General features: G+C 39.7%; 3 protein-coding genes across 14 annotated transcripts in view; all 3 read left to right on the forward strand.

The window, feature by feature from the left end:
- The window catches only part of LOC119502682 (major histocompatibility complex class I-related gene protein-like), a 334,522-nt gene that overhangs the window by 69,874 nt on the left and 250,782 nt on the right, over positions 1–13,866 (forward strand). The window contains exon 2 of one of the 6 annotated variants that reach the window (XM_037793768.1): positions 748–1,014. The exons of the other annotated variants lie outside the window; for them this stretch is intronic. Coding sequence (XP_037649696.1) covers positions 748–1,014 — 267 coding nt within the window. The remainder of the gene's footprint in view (positions 1–747; positions 1,015–13,866) is intronic. 6 annotated transcript variants of the gene reach the window in all.
- The window catches only part of LOC119502696 (major histocompatibility complex class I-related gene protein-like), a 93,418-nt gene that overhangs the window by 56,497 nt on the left and 23,055 nt on the right, over positions 1–13,866 (forward strand). The gene's annotated exons all lie outside the window — the stretch shown is intronic.
- LOC119502702 lies at positions 9,336–13,388 on the forward strand. 7 transcript variants are annotated; one of them, XM_037793861.1, is made up of 8 exons: positions 9,338–9,769; positions 10,430–10,505; positions 10,694–10,846; positions 10,989–11,019; positions 11,120–11,316; positions 11,919–12,077; positions 12,613–12,708; positions 13,049–13,388. In XM_037793861.1, the coding sequence occupies exons 5-8, from the start codon at positions 11,215–11,217 to the stop codon at positions 13,358–13,360; spliced, it is 669 nt and encodes a 222-aa protein (XP_037649789.1). In that variant the 5' UTR covers positions 9,338–9,769; positions 10,430–10,505; positions 10,694–10,846; positions 10,989–11,019; positions 11,120–11,214; the 3' UTR covers positions 13,361–13,388. The 7 variants fall into 7 exon arrangements, with proteins under 7 accessions (XP_037649790.1, XP_037649789.1, XP_037649787.1 ...); XM_037793859.1 differs by having other exon boundaries at positions 10,694–11,019; XM_037793860.1 differs by lacking the exon at positions 10,989–11,019.

Raw genomic sequence — 13,866 nt, forward strand, 5'->3', positions numbered from 1 at the left:
ATGTATATTTATTGTATATGTATGGTCCCTGTGCATTGCCTGAATAACCTGCTGCTGTAACACAAGAATTTCCCAATTTGGGATCAATAAAGTACATCTATCTATCTATCTATCTATTAGTAATGAGAATGGGTCTATAACATATTCTTTTGTAGCTCAAAGTAATTCAACATATTTTAAAATTCTCCTTTTTTGGGTAATTGACAACCACTTAACCCATTTGTGCCCAAAGATTGTATTTAGTATGATAAGGACACATTTGTTCTGATCGGTCAAAAGATTTGAAAATTGGTACGGACATACTTTGGGCAAGTATCTAAAAGCACAACTTTGAAAGATTACATGAAAAATCACACTTTTTACACTGCATATGTGTGCATATCTTTGATATTCAACTTTGTATGAGTTCATAGATACCAAATACTTGATTGTGCCCTTTGTAGTTTCTGAGATACAGCCATTTTCTTATCATACTACTGTATCTCATCTGAGGGCACGTGACTACTGTTTTTACCTAAAATATAAAGGAGTGCAAAAACAGTAGGCCCATGTGCCCAAATGCTAGATAAAGTATAATAAGATAAACTCACTTTTCAGCCAATCGGTTTGACCGATTTTGAAAATTTCTTCAAATTTGTGCTGAGGCAAGCCCAAAACACAAAATTTCAGTTGCGGGCACAAATGGGTTAATCAATCAACCCCTCAAAAATGTTTAAAATCCAATTAAAAACCTTCTTTGTCTTGCAGTGAAACACTCCCTGAAATATTTCCTTACTGTAACTTCTGGAGTCCCAAACTTCCCAGAGTTTGTGGGTATTGTGATGGTTGATGAAGTGCAGGTTGGTTACTGTGACAGCAACATCAAGACCCCAGAACCCAAACAGGACTGGATGAGGGAACTATTGAAGGATGACCCACAACACCTGGAGTGGTATTCTCTGAAGTGTTTTGGTAGCCAGCAGTTCTTCAGAGCCAACTTGGACAGCCTGAAGCAGCGCTTAAACCAAACTGGAGGTACAGTATGTTTATGTTCATATGTAACTTTTTACGGGTAAAATGATTTCTCTCTCTGATGTGAGATGTAGATACACATCCCTGGCTTCTCTAGTGCTTTTTGATACAGACAATACAGACAAGTTTCACTCTGTTTCCTAGTCGTCTCTGCCTCTCTGTGAGCCATCCACACTGCCCAGATGATGATTGGCTTCCACTGTGGATCAGTGTGTCTCTGTGGTGAAGATGTGATATTATTAGGGCTGGCAATCGATGAAAATGTTTAATCGTGAATAATCGCATGATTGTCCATAGTTCATCGCGATTAATCGCAAATTAATCACACATTTTTATCTGTTCAAAATGATCCTTAAAGGGAGATTTGTCAAGTATATAATACTCTTATCAACATGGGAGTGGGCAAATAGACGGCTTTATGCAAATATATGTATATATTTATTATTGGATATCCATTAACAACACAAAACAATGACAAATGATGTCCAGAAACCCTCACAGGTACTGCATTTAGCATAAAAAATATGCTCAAATCATAACATGGTAAACTGCAGCCCAACAGGCAACAACAGCTGTCAGTGTGTCAGTGTGCTGACTTGACTATGACTATGCCCCAGACTGCATGTGATTATCATAAAGTGGGCATGTCTGTAAAGGGGAGACTCGTGGGTACCCATAGAACCCATTTACATTCACATATCTGGAGGTCAGAGGTCAAGGTAATTGACAAGTATGACATGGTTGGTACCAATGGATTCTTTATGTTTTCTAGTTTCATATGATGCCAGTATCTTCACTCTAGCTTTAACACTGAGCCCGCTACAACCTAAAAATCACTAGTTGCATTAATGCGTTAAAGAAATGAATGGCGTTAAAACTAATTTGCGTTAATGCTTTATTATTGTGTTTACTTTGACAGCCCTAGCTATTAGCTGTTCATAATTGGCTGTGCTGGGATGTCTATTTTTTCTGTCTCTGTCTCTCTCTCAGATTCCCACATTTTTCAGAGGATGATCGGCTGTGAGTGTGACGACAAGACTGGAGAGGTTGTTGGTTATAATCAGTACGGTTATGATGGTGAAGACTTCCTTGCATTAGACCTGCAGACGCTGACATGGACTGCTCCAAAACAATAGGCTTTCATCACCAAACTTAGATGGGATAATGACAAAGATAGATTAGAATACAACAAAAACGTATACATCCATATGTGTCCTGACTTGCTGAGGAAGTACCTACACTATGGGAGGAGCTTTCTGCAGAGAACAGGTAGGATCATATGGCAAGATGTACTGTTGTACATGGACTCAGTGTTTCTAAGGCACTCTATCATTCCAATGAAAATAATATCCTGACACATCCTGGTGTCTCAGTACAGACTCATCTGTGTCTGTCTCAGTGTCTCTCCTCCAGAAGACTCCCTCCTCTCCAGTCAGCTGCCACGCTACAGGTTTCTACCCCAACAGAGCCATGATGTTCTGGAGGAGAGATGGAGAGGAGATTCATGAGGACGTGGACCTCGGAGAGATCCTCCCCAACCACGATGGAACCTTCCAGATGAGAGTTGAGCTGAACCTGTCATCAGTCGCACCTGAAGACTGGAGGAGGTATGACTGTGTGTTTCATCTCTCTGGTGTGGTGGACGACATCACCACCAGACTGGACAAAACGGTGATCAGGACCAACTGGGGTAAGACTGGTATATACTTGTATATTTGTTTATTTATTTGCAACAGATTCCTGTAAGATTTGGTGGACATTTAGACCATAATTAAGGAAGAACTTATCAGAAACTAGTGTGTATAGTGCCAAAATGTTAACTTCAACTTTGTTGTCAGAAAAACACAACACATAATACAAATGTAAAAACAAATGCTTCAAAAAACCATATAAACTCACATTAAACAAAGTAGAGCAGTGACAGTTTGTGCCTTTACTGGAGACAGTATTGAGATGACAGGAAACGAGGGAGAAAGACGCAACGAAAATCTGTTGCTCAAACTGGGGAAATTGTGGTTCGTGGTCGGCGTCTTAACCCGTCAGCTACAGGTGCAAAGTTTCTGATATGTTGTGCTATTTGTCTACAGTGGGACTGTCTGTGAAATTTTCCAAGTTATGGTTTATTACATCAGTGCTTGTCGCGAACACCAACCTGATTATTCTAAAGTTTGAGAACCACTGTATTACATAACCAGCCATTAGTCTTAAAAACGTGCAACAGCAACCACATTTAGAGGACCGGTGCTGACATTTACTCTGAGAGGTGCTGCCAAGTTTGATGGCTTTTCACACATAGATGGCGCTAAATAAAGCTTTCATATCTTGAACTCCTGGTTTACTGTACCCACTTAAACTACTGATAAGCTGTGAACCTCTTTGTCAGGGTTTTTATTTACTACACATTTGTTTGACCAATAATGACTGACAGCACTGCCTGAATGTTGATTTGAAATGAAAGTCATATCCAGAACTGAGGCATTACCACTGAAAACACTTTCAGAACCACACAGCACACAGTGTGAATGAACCCAAAGTGTGAATGTTCTGTTTTGGTTCCAGTTCCTCCTGCAGGGTTCCCTGCTGGTCCTGTTATTGGAGTTGTTGTAGGACTGCTGCTGCTGCTGCTGGCGGTCTGCATCGCTGGACTCTTCATCTGGAGGAGGAACAATAACGGTGAGGAACAGAGATGTTTTTATTCCTCTGATGAATTCAAATAAATACCTGTGATAGTCTCGTCCTGCATATTTAGTGTGGTACTTCTGGTAACTCAATCTCTTTATTTGACTGTGATAGTGAAGCACAAAATGAAATGTGAATCATTCTCTAACATTGTTTTCTCTCATCTGTATTTCAGGGTTTCGCCCTGCTAAAAGTAAGTATTATACTGTGAAATATTTCACATTATGTACAATTATATATATATATATATTTTTTCCCCTTGTGGGCGAGCAACTAATATCCTGTTCACCATAAAAACAAACGTCCTTCATAATGTGGACACCAATATGACAAGGATTTCACTTTATTTACTACTTATTTTGACAGCGGGGCAGTGAACATAGAAGAGGATGCTGAACTCCACAACTTACCTCAGAGGACTTTACAATCTGTACAACATATATTTAATTATTATTATTTTTATATTCCTGGAAGTGAGATCAAAATGTCATGGTCTGGCACTGTACCAGAGAACATTAGACTTTTTCTTTTTGTTATAAGTTAAGACTGTCTTATCTCCTTTTTTTGGTTTATTAGTTCTGTTATTGTGATTTTGGTTAGTTTGGGATTTGGGCTCTTTTATATTCATGCATTCCAGTGTTTCCTGTTTTATTTTGAAATTCACTCTTCCTGTGTCTTGTCTGGTTTAACTTCCTACTTTTGTTTGTTTTCCCGCCGTTTTTGATTCACCTGTGTCTAATCACCCTCTTGTATTTAAGCCCTCTGTTGTTGTCAGTTTGTTGTTGCTCCTGCCTAGTCTGCTGTATTATCTCTGCCATCCTACCTGTGTTCCTCGTGTCTTCTGGTTTGTAATTTAGTTTTTGATCTCAGTTTAGTTTTTTGGTGTTTTTCCTTTATACGTTGTTTTTCTCAGCCTGCCCTCTGTTTTTGGTTTTCCTTTAAGATTTGTTTTTTCCCGTGATGGAGAGCTGACGCTTCATGAAGCATTGAAGCTTTCCAGCAAATTGGTTCGGAAAAGGGTTCATTTCTCGAGGCTTCATGTGCACGAAACCACATGGTGGTCAAAGAGTGTAAAACAGGCAGATATGATCTGAACCATGTGATAAGATAAGATAAGATATCCCTTTATTAGTCCCGCAGTGGGGAAATGTGCAGTGTACAGCTGCAAAGGGGATAGTGCAAAAAACAAGATGAATCAGCTAACACAGTAAAAAAAAGAGCTAAACAAAGTGTAACAAAATATGAACCATTGAAATAGAAGGAAGTATAAAATAGGAGCAGTATATACAGTATTGACAATAAACAGACTATTAACAAAATTGCACAAGTGGAAAATGATATTGCAGAGTGAGAATGAAAATAAATTCCACCTGAAAATATCAGGTTATTGTCAGTTTCTCAGTTTTTGGTGTGTAAGTGCTCTACTGGGAGCAGTGCTGGTTGTGGTCTACTGGGACCACAGATCTGTGATATACTATATTTTGCACCAGTAAAGGCTGTTGGGAATGACTATAAACAATGAAAAAAATATATATTACCATGTAATCAATTTATATCTATATAATATATAATATAATGTTTATTTTCTAGTAAGTATATTATGAGTATATAACATACATGTATAATAAACTGTAATTTTTTTGTGAGTAATGCATCTTATTGTGTGTAAACCAATCCTTTGGTCAATAATTGTATTGTGTAGTGTGATATAATATAATAATGGCAGGAGGGGTGATATTAGTGTTCTGTGTCACTTCTGGAAAGTGGCATTGGTTTAATATAATAATAGTATAGTATATATAGTATAATAGTTATTTTAATACATCCATTGGTTCAACCAGTGAAGAACTGAACCACTTCCTGAACCTGTCACGCGGTATGGCCGGGCAGCGAGGCTTCGGACGTCATCAATGACGTCATTGGTCTGAAATGATACAAGCCTCGATACGCGCATCGCGGAATACTTCCTGGATTACTCGACACACGCTCCGAAGCCTCGGCACAGCATGTAACATCACTAGCTTTTTTCCACCAGCTTTACAATTAAAACTTGCTTTTTTTTTAAATGTATCTGTCTGCCTGGTCTCTCTACATTTGGGTCCACCCTTTAAACCTTGACAGAATGAACTGACCAAAATGGACCAAACAGAGTTACACATTTTTTCTTTAAAAGTTTGTGAGTTTGAGTTGACTGTGGAAAGACTAGTTTTTGATCATGCTATTGAGTGGACTTCCCTCCTGGATCAGCTTGCTATGCAGCAGGAGTATTTTAAGGAGAAGCTGTGGGTGAGCCACTTTGTACCACTTTAAACCAATACCTTGACACAAATCTATTTTACAAGGGAGACCTTAATTCTTAAGTAAAAGTAGCAATAAAAAGTACTCCAAATGAAGTAAAAGCTTTCAATGTATGTGTTTTTGTATGTAAAGTCTTAATCTGAAAGCTAACTATAGTTGTAAATAACTGATGGAGTAAAATGTATAAATTAGCAAAAAATGGAAATACTTAAGTAAAGTATATGTACCTCAAAACTGTACTTGAGTAAATGTAATAAATGACTTTCCACCTTTTGTACAACAAAACCTGAATGGTGTAGTTGTTTTATTCACAGTCTGTGAGGAGAGATCTAGATAGATTACAGTAGGGCTGCAACTAAGTTATTTTCATTGTCGATTATTTTCTCGATTAGTTGTTTGGTCTATAAAATGTCAGAAATTGGTGAAAAATGTCGATCAGTGTTTCCTGAAGCCCACGATGACGTCCTCAGATGTCTTGTTTGGTCCTCAACTCAAAGATATTCAGTTTACTGTCATAGAGGAGTAAAGAAACTAGAAAATATTCACATTTAAGAAGCTGCAATCAGAGAATTTAGACTTTTATTTCTTATAAAAATGACTCAAACCGATTAAATGATTTATAGTTGACAACTAATCGCTTAATCGTTGCAGCTCTAAGGTAGATTTCTTTTTATTCTCATGTCACACCTCAAAGTTCTGCTCTTCTGTCACATTGTAGTTGTTCTTTTTTTAGTAATCACTTTAACAGACCAGCAGAGGGCAATGTTGTTCTTTACTTCCTCTCTCCAAGTTTATATAACATCAATTCAAATTAGGACTATCTTTAAAATCTTAGATTAAATCCATTTTTTTTTTTTTCATCCACTTTTGCAGACTGCAGCAAGAAACGTCTCGACTCACTAAACTGTAATCAGTACTATTTAGTTGCATCACTTAAAAAACTGTCTATGGATTTCTCAAACATTAGGGTCACATAGTCCCACTGCATATGGATTGTCTCCAGTAAACCACATGGAAAAAGTCAAGTTGCTGATTTAATACTGAATCGAGTACAACATGCTGAATGTGATGGAAAAAGTATTCACATCTTTTAGTTCAGTAAAAGTAGAAATACAACAAATGGAATGACATAAAATTCCTGTTTTCAAATCTACCAATGGATTCCTTAGGGTTTCTAGTTTCCTATGATACCAGTATCTGCACTCTCGCTTTAAAACTGAGCCCGCTACAACCTCCAAAATGCACCCAGTATGGGCCGGGCCGGCGGATCGCTAACATTGCATGGGGTTATCAAAACGTTAACATTAAAACTCTGTTCTCAGACAACAGTGAATGAATGAAATATTGTTCGCTATATCTAATTTTAGTCAGCGCTACATTTCAAAATAACGTTGTTTTATTAAATTTATCACTCACACTACATTACATGGATGTACTAAAAGAACATTACCGTTCGCTGTCCCGCCATTTTCATCTGTTGTTGTTTAAACTGATGCATGCCTACGTCTACAACTGTGGCGCATGCGTACGTTTTAGTGATGTGTCGGACGCGAACAAGCCGGCTTTTTTAATTGAACGATAAGAGTCGGCTCCCGTCCCGTTTCTTTTTTTTTTTTTTTTGTCATTAATTCAAGGCAGAATGATAGGACGATCTTCTCCGCGCCACGGGCACTCCATGCACTGACTGTGACTGAATGTTATGTTAATGACGTCCGTGCGACCAATCAGGTGATGACAGACAAGGATCATACCATCAAGCAGGGAGGGGCGGGGGTGCACGGCGCGCAGACGGTCTAGGGCAGGGATGTCCAAACTTTTTTCACTAAGGGCACATACAGACAAATATACGAAAGGCTGGGCCACTCACTAAAGGTGAGGTATATCGCCTCACCTCTAGTGTATTAAATTTAACAAAATTAATCAAATTAGGTAAATTATGCTTGATATTTGAATATGCTTAAAGAAAAAAAACATCCTACATCACAACTTTCCATTAATGGGTTTTCATTTATTTTGTTACAAAAAGGGTTGGCAGCTCATTCTCAAAACAGCAGCCTGAGATTGCTTCTTAATCAGGATTGTTATCCTCTTTCACAGCCCTGTATACTGTGGGGGAAATAAGGGGACAAGGGGATGGGTATATTTAAGCTAGTTATGCAAATAAGTTATTGGGGTTGTTAACAAATCAACTAACATTTGTTATAAAATGTTATCAACTTTAATTGACTGAATTTATAAAGTAATTGGGCTTGTGAACACATGAATACTGTGTAATATATTTGAACTCACCTATAATGGGAACAGCGCTGCACTTAGTGGGAGCAGTGATGCTGCGCTTTGGACTGAAGGATGGCTGGCAGGTCAGGAGTAAGTTTGGTGGTTCAGATGTGGAGGACATCACAGAGATGGCTGTCGGTCATTTTGTTCTCAGTCTGCTTTTGTTCAGAGTTAACAGAGAAAATGTTTGCTCACATAGTATGTATGTTGAACAGACTCATCATTCGTTTTGCGTGGCGTCGCATCAGAGGAAACTTGGCCTTTTCCAAGCTCCGGTAGAAGTCAGGTAGGAAGAGAAGCTGATGCTGATTCTTCAGAGATTCATCACACTGCATTTCGATAAGTTCTAATTGCAGACTCTCTTCCACTTCTTCTGCATCCATCAGGAAGGGAGTCGAGAACAGCTTGATTTCTTACTCAATGACAGAAAAATCTTGGAAGCGCTGACTGAATTCTGTCATGAGAGATGTGATGACAGACACATATTTCCTCTTTTTAGCAGAAAGGTTAACCTCTGGAAAAGCAACTTTGATTTCGGACAGCGTGAGGAAGTGCGCAACATTGAAGTTGCGTAGTTGTGTCTCAAAGACATGAAGCTTCGCACGGAATGATTTCATGTATACGTAAAGTTGTGGTACAAGCTGGTCTTTGCCCTGCAGGCTCTTGTTTAGCGTGTTGAGATGACCAGTAAGATCAACTAGAAATGCCAGGTCTGCCAACCATACACTGTAAAAACTCTAACTCGTATTTGTTGGCATAATAAAGCGTTTCAAGTTGTTAAGACTTTGAAATAAACGTTATTAACATTTGAGTCAAACATATAAGTCAGTCCAGCAAATCAGACTTTAAGTTGGCGTCAAAACCATTAAATGAGTTCATAATACTTCTATCTCTCAGTTGTGAACACAGACTGTAGGTTGCAAGTCAACACAAGGGGCGAAAGTTCAGATAACTCTCGTGTCTTTGTTGTGAATGGAGGGAAAGACAACTTTCAGAGTTGAAGTTTGAAGTACTCCGCCCCCCAGTCTGTCTGTCTCATGGAGCTGCAGTCTGACTCATGGAGCTGCAATCTGTCTCGTGGAGCTCCAGTCTAACTCATGGAGCTCCAGTCTGTCTCATGGAGCTGCAGTCTGACTCATGGAGCTCCAGTCTGTCTCATGGAGCTCCAGTCTGTCTCATGGAGCTGCAGTCTGACTCATGGAGCTCCAGTCTGTCTCATGGAGCTCCAGTCTGACTCATGGAGCTCCAGTCTGTCTCATGGAGCTCCAGTCTGTCTCATGGAGCTGCAGTCTGACTCATGGAGCTCCAGTCTGTCTCATGGAGCTCCAGTCTGACTCATGGAGCTGCAGTCTGTCTCATGGAGCTCCAGTCTGACTCATGGAGCTCCAGTCTGACTCATGGAGCTGCAGTCTGTCTCATGGAGCTCCAGTCTGTCTCATGGAGCTCCAGGCTGACTCATGGAGCTGCAGTCTGTCTCATGGAGCTCCAGGCTGACTCCACACAGGTAAGATTAACTTATTTTTCGTTTGATATAGTTTGAATTGTGTCATATTTGTATTCAGAGTTATATGGTGTGATACATTAACAGATACTGTAGATATTACCATGACAACAGTTCACGTAAACACTAGTAACGTTAGCTTAGTTAGCTAAAGCTAAAGCTAGCGACTAGCTGATGCTAGCGAGGCTTGTATGGACCAGAAGCTTTCAAACAGAGAGGACGTTGTTTCTGACTGGTTAGTCTGAATGCTATTAATGTGTTGTAACGTTACGGTAACATTACGGTAACGTGTCGGTAACGTGTCGGTAACGTGTTGTTACAGTATTACAGCTAGAGGGGTAGTTAGCTGCGTCCACATGTCAACGGCTAAACTGCGCTAACCGTTAAGCTATTAATGCTAACGGGACATTGTGGTGACTTCTAGACGGTGTTGGTGGTGAGGCTTCGTGTCTTAACTAGAAAGCCACTAGGAGAGTTTAGACCTCCTCAAGGACAAATGCCCGTCGCCCGTAGCGGCCACAGTCAAGTCCGTCCGCCCGTCTTCCGCCCGTCTATGTTTAAAACTTATTAAGAACCTGTTTGAGAGAAATTAACCACATCATTAATTACTCTTCCACTGCCTGCTTTGCTAATTTCCAGCAAATTGTCACCTTTGTCTTTCAGATTGAAATGAATGCAGTCACAGAAACTTTTCCGGATTTTGCTGCTTTGGTCCATTGGTAGAATTATGGACAATGAGGTTTGAGTGAAAACACACTTTTTTCAATAAGACTGAGCAAAAAATGTGCTTCTCATGCTGTCCACAAAACACCAGCAGATGATGGCATGCCAATTTGATAACCAAAGTCTTTTCAAGCCAGTGTTACATGTGGAGAAAGTAACTGACATCAAAACACCTTCTTTGGATGATGTCCTTTTGCATTTTAGGTCTTTCAAGCTTGTGGAGAACATCTATGCAGACACTGAGATTTTCGATCCTGAGGCTCTCAACAACCATCATCCATTGACTGCATACACAGTGGGAGGGAAGATACTGGTGACCCCAAAAGTGTGCCTGCTGCATTGAAGGGACGCGGAATGGTGAGTATACTGATTACTCTTCATAGATTGAGTCTGTTGCTTCTGCTCTCGTCAGTAGGCACCCCTGTCTTCAAGAACCGGGCAGTGTAACGGGGTATGATGGATGGAAAATGAGCATAAAATACAAACTTGGTAATTACAGGTCCAAGCTACGTAACGCAGGCTGCATTGAGGTCAGCATTAACCGGAGAAGAAGCGGTGAAGATGATGGTGCAGGTCCTTCTTTGAAGAGAGCAAAGCGAGGGTAGATTAACTATGTTCCTGACCACCCAGATACCCATACTGATGACTCGCTGGAGGAGGAAAGACTAGCTCTGGTTGAGGAGTTAGAGAAGAGGAATAAGAATGTTGCACTCATAAAGCAACAGATGGAGGTGACATTCTCCCTGAGGCGCAAGGAGATTGTGGAGCTAGTGCCTATGGTGTCAGAGGTTCAGGAGCGGTGGCCTGCTCTGTTTTACGAGGCAGAGGTAAGCAGCTGAGCAAATCATATATTATGTTGTGTTTCAGATTTAGTCTTTGCAAAATAAGAATCTGAAGTTGTTTACTTCCGTTAACCCTCATCCTACCAACTGGGGTACTGGCAGACCCCAAAGGTATACTTTTTGTCATATCTCACATGCTTTGTTCTATCATTTAAATTTTTCATCACTTTGTCAATCAATTTGTTCCTTATGACTTCATATCATTGTTTTCTGTTTTAATTAGTGATTTTTAAAAATACCAATGTATTGGGGTCCTGGGGGTCCCACCAAAAGCACCCAATTGCAGCCTATGCAGTTAAAATAGGTAAAATATAATAGATAAATCAAATGTTTGCCATGGGTCCTAATTTAACTAATTTATTATTAGTGTAATTAATGTCATCCTTCAGATGACATTAATTACACACAATAATGTTTTGAGATGGCATAAGTTAACATGGTGCTATGATGGTGGTTTCTTACAGTAGATTATTCTTGTGGTCCCCAGGATGAGGGTTAATAAAATACATATTTTAACATGAGGATGATGTTGAAATTGTATTGACTTTGTATTTGACATTTACGTTTGCTGTTCTGTTCTTCAACAGATCAGGGAAGAGTTTCTTCGGATCACCAACAAGGACCTAATAGACAACTTCGGAGCAGCCATTAATCAGCACACTCCTAGGCTCCTTAAACTCTATCGGGCTAGGCGGACAGCTTTCCCGCCTGAGATGGATCAACTCCTTAACAGACTGGATGAAGAGGTGAATTTTTAGACTTAATAATCTCATTATTCTTGACATTATGGAAATAAATGTATAAAAAGGATTTTTTTGATTTTTTTATAAAGCTGCACTAATCAATATTTTTAAATAAACAATGGGTCAAATTTAAAGTGTTGCTCATAGTGACAAACCATCAGAATAACCCCACTGTACACTACCTAAGGGACAGACAAAGATAGCGACAAGGTGGTGAAGAAAGTGGAACACCTAACAGCTAAAAAGCCAGCTATTTATATCAGTTAAAAGGAGTAAATCTTAGACTTTCATTCAACAGGTATTTGCTGGATGTGGAAGAGGACAGCTGTTTGCCACATAATCAACCTTATAAGGCCATAATATATCAAGTGTGTGATTGTTTCAGTCTGTTGAGTCCTGCACCTAAGTGGGCAAAATAAATAAAAAAATAAATGCAGCTTTAACACAAACTGGGAAGCATGTTTCCATGTTTGTTCTCAGCTTTCTTCATGTTAGTTACATCTTGGTGTAATTTTTCTTCCAACCCTTTATGTTTCAGATATCTCACATCATAGCACATCGACACACTGCAGCCTTGAAGGGCCTCCCCTTGTATCTCCGTGACAGTCATGAGAAGCTGTTCAGGAACTGTCTGGTGAGTGGTTATTAGTAGAAAAAGTAAATATTTATTATTATTCTGTTATTAAAAATAGACTCTCTTTGACTTCAACCTTTGCCTCTCTGCCATTTTGTCCCATTCTAGTCTATCCATCCCAGTGTCCTCCTTGTTTTCTTTATCTGTCCCAATGCCCACAGCGTCTTCAAGAGTTGTACTTTGCTGGCTATTACTTGATGTAATTTCTTTCATATATATGGGGGTTAATTTTTTGGTTGCGGGGTATGAGATGGAAATATTTAACCCTAAGATGATTCCTTAGGTTGTCTAGTTTTATATGAGACAGTATCTTCACTCATTTTCTGTCTGTCATCACAAGGCCACTGACCCAGAAGAGGAGCAGACGAAGGGCCTCATCGTGGGTATCCTCACTGTGTTGGAGGATGATGACAGTTCAGCTCCTGCAACAGTCATTAATGTTGCTGTTGTTGTAGAAGAAGACATCGTCCTCCAGGATCTCCCTGACCTGCCAACGACTTTTGCTTACCTCTTTGGGCTGATCTACGCTTTAAACCTCCAGTACCCAAAAGAACTGAGGTACACATTCGAAACCATTCAGAAAGTTTTCATGGAACTTGGAACTGATCTCTCTGCAAGGGTCCGATCCTTCAAAAACAAACTCCTTCAGTGAATCCACCGAGTTAGCTGATAATGTTGGGTCTGGGACAGTTTTGAATTGCAGAGGTTCCTGTTGCCCCTTGTAGAATGATGTAAATCTCCGTTGCCTGAGATGGATCCCCCTCTACCTCTTCTGCTTTTAAGTTCACTCTCTCCACCTCTCCTCTCCCTTTTCCTGTTTCTCCATTTCTCTCGCCATCTTCTTTCCTCTCTCAATCGGTCACCTTAACTTGTCTAACTTTCTTACTTAATTTGCATATTCTCCCGTTCTCACTCAAATTCTGACCTCTAAAACTCTCCCCTTCTGTCCAGCCAACACGATAACTGTCTCTCTGCAACTCACAAACTCTTATCTACCTCTAACTCCTCTTCTATGTCTCCCTACCTGCCCATCTCTTGCGCTCCGACGTGCCTGAATGCTTTTATCCTATACATTTATCCTGCACCTTACTGGATATTGTTAACCACGTTACTTATGTTAAGATTGAATAGTGTGTAAATTGATGACACACACCATTG

This window comes from Sebastes umbrosus, chromosome 15 (assembly GCF_015220745.1).
Source record: "Sebastes umbrosus isolate fSebUmb1 chromosome 15, fSebUmb1.pri, whole genome shotgun sequence".
Classification (NCBI taxonomy): domain Eukaryota; kingdom Metazoa; phylum Chordata; class Actinopteri; order Perciformes; family Sebastidae; genus Sebastes; species Sebastes umbrosus.